General features: G+C 62.6%; 1 protein-coding gene across 1 annotated transcript in view; it reads left to right on the top strand.

Moving 5' to 3' along the window:
* Nucleotides 1–361: 361 nt before the first annotated feature.
* Nkd2 (naked cuticle homolog 2 (Drosophila)) overlaps nucleotides 362–1,737 on the top strand; it is a 39,155-nt gene continuing 37,779 nt past the window's right edge. The window contains exon 1 of the mRNA XM_013013825.1: nucleotides 362–602. Within this exon, the coding sequence (XP_012869279.1) occupies nucleotides 362–602 (241 nt within the window). The remainder of the gene's footprint in view (nucleotides 603–1,737) is intronic.

Here is a 1,737-nt window from a genome sequence, read left to right on the forward strand (position 1 = left end):
CACGGCGTCAGAACCCCAGGCTCGGGGCCAGTGCCACCTCCCAGCACGGTGACGAGGCCCCCAGGGAGGCCTCGCCTCTCAGCACAGGGACACAGACGCGAGCGCGTCGCGTCACGGTGGAAGCCCGGTCCCAAGAATAACACGCAGGACTGTGTTTCGGAAGATTTCGTAAGTCTTCCTGGCTTCAGATCAACCAGAGACCTCCCCCACAGGCACAAGAGCGGGGCCCCAGGGGCCCCGCAGGGAGCACGCCGCACCCCAGGCTGACAGCGGCCACACGGCGTGCTGCATGCAGCCTGCCCTGTCCCAGGGGGCGCGCCGCAGCATGCAGTCTGCCCTGTCCGAGAGGGTGCGCCGCGGCATGCAGTCTGCCCTGTCCCAGGGGGCACGTCACGGCATGCAGTCTGCCCTGTCCGAGGGGGCGCACTGTGGCATGCAGCCTGCCCTGTCTGAGGGGGTGTGCTGCATGCAGCCTGCCCTGTCTGAGGGGGTGTGCTGCATGCAGCCTGCCCTGTCTGAGGGGGCGCGCCGCAGCATGCAGCCTGCCCTGTCCGAGGGCCGAGGCCACAGGGAGACGGGTGTGGGCGGCTGCCGTTCTTCAGGTTGAGGTAAGCGCGGCTCTGCCCACCTCTGACAGATACCAACGAAACGCTTTGAAATGCCACACAAACACAAATTAGCAAGACAGTGCTGCTGCTGCAGCACTTTGAAAGTCCTGGGAGCAGATTGTATCTGCTCACAGACCTTTTCCAAGGGCCTCAGGCGGAGGAAAGCAGAACACAGACACAGGGTTTGCGACGCCACACAAAGGATGACGGCCGTGCAGATGTGGGGTGTGGGGTGGGTCCCTGACTGGCCCACGGCCCTCTTTCCGTCCTCCCACCCTGGCCTGCCTGAGGAACAAAGACACAGCCCTGGAAGCTGCTGGTGACCCCAACGACCACAGAGACCAGCAAAGGGGAGGGGGGGGTCCTTGGAAGAAGGAGGCCCCAGGATGAGGCCCCAGGACCAAGCCCACTGCAGACATGCCAAGCGAGAGTGCTTGAAGATATGATAAGGCATGAATGACGCCAGACACAAAAGACCATATACCATGGCGGCCAATTTGAATGAAAAGTTCACAATAGGGATCTTTACAGACCAAGAAGGATTAGTGCTGTCTAGGGCTGGAGTGGTTTGAGGAGACGGGAGAGTAAAAGATTCAGGGTAGGATGTACTGTACTGTCCCAGGCAGAGAGAGCATTCTAAATTGACCCCAGGGATGGCTGCACATATCAGTGAGTGAGGAAACACCACTGAGGACGATTGACAGGAGAACCGTGGGGAGCAGAGGCGCAAGTGTGGGTGACAAGGAACGCCACCACTTGCTCCAGGACAAGCGCTCCTCTGCTCCAGAGAAAGCAAGATGCCAAGGGGAGACGGATCCTGAGCAAGGGAGGAGGTGAGAGGGTCTGGGCTCTTCTGGAGGGCAGGACGGCGTGGGGGAGTGCTGCAGGGGGACACAGCGCAAGGGAAGGGCAGCTGGAGCCCACCCGGCCAGCCATGCCCGCCAGAGCCCACTGCGGCCAGGATGCCACCCAACCGCAGCCACACCCGCCACAGCCACAGTCCACGGCGGCCAGGATGCCACCCAACCACAGCCACGCCGGCCACAGTCCACGGCGGCCAGGATGCCACCCAACCACAGCCAGCCACAGCCACAGTCCACGGCGGCCAGGATGCCACCCAACCACAGCC

The sequence above is a fragment of the Dipodomys ordii genome, unplaced genomic scaffold (genome assembly GCF_000151885.1).
Source record: "Dipodomys ordii isolate 6190 unplaced genomic scaffold, Dord_2.0 Scaffold21, whole genome shotgun sequence".
Classification (NCBI taxonomy): Eukaryota; Metazoa; Chordata; class Mammalia; order Rodentia; family Heteromyidae; genus Dipodomys; species Dipodomys ordii.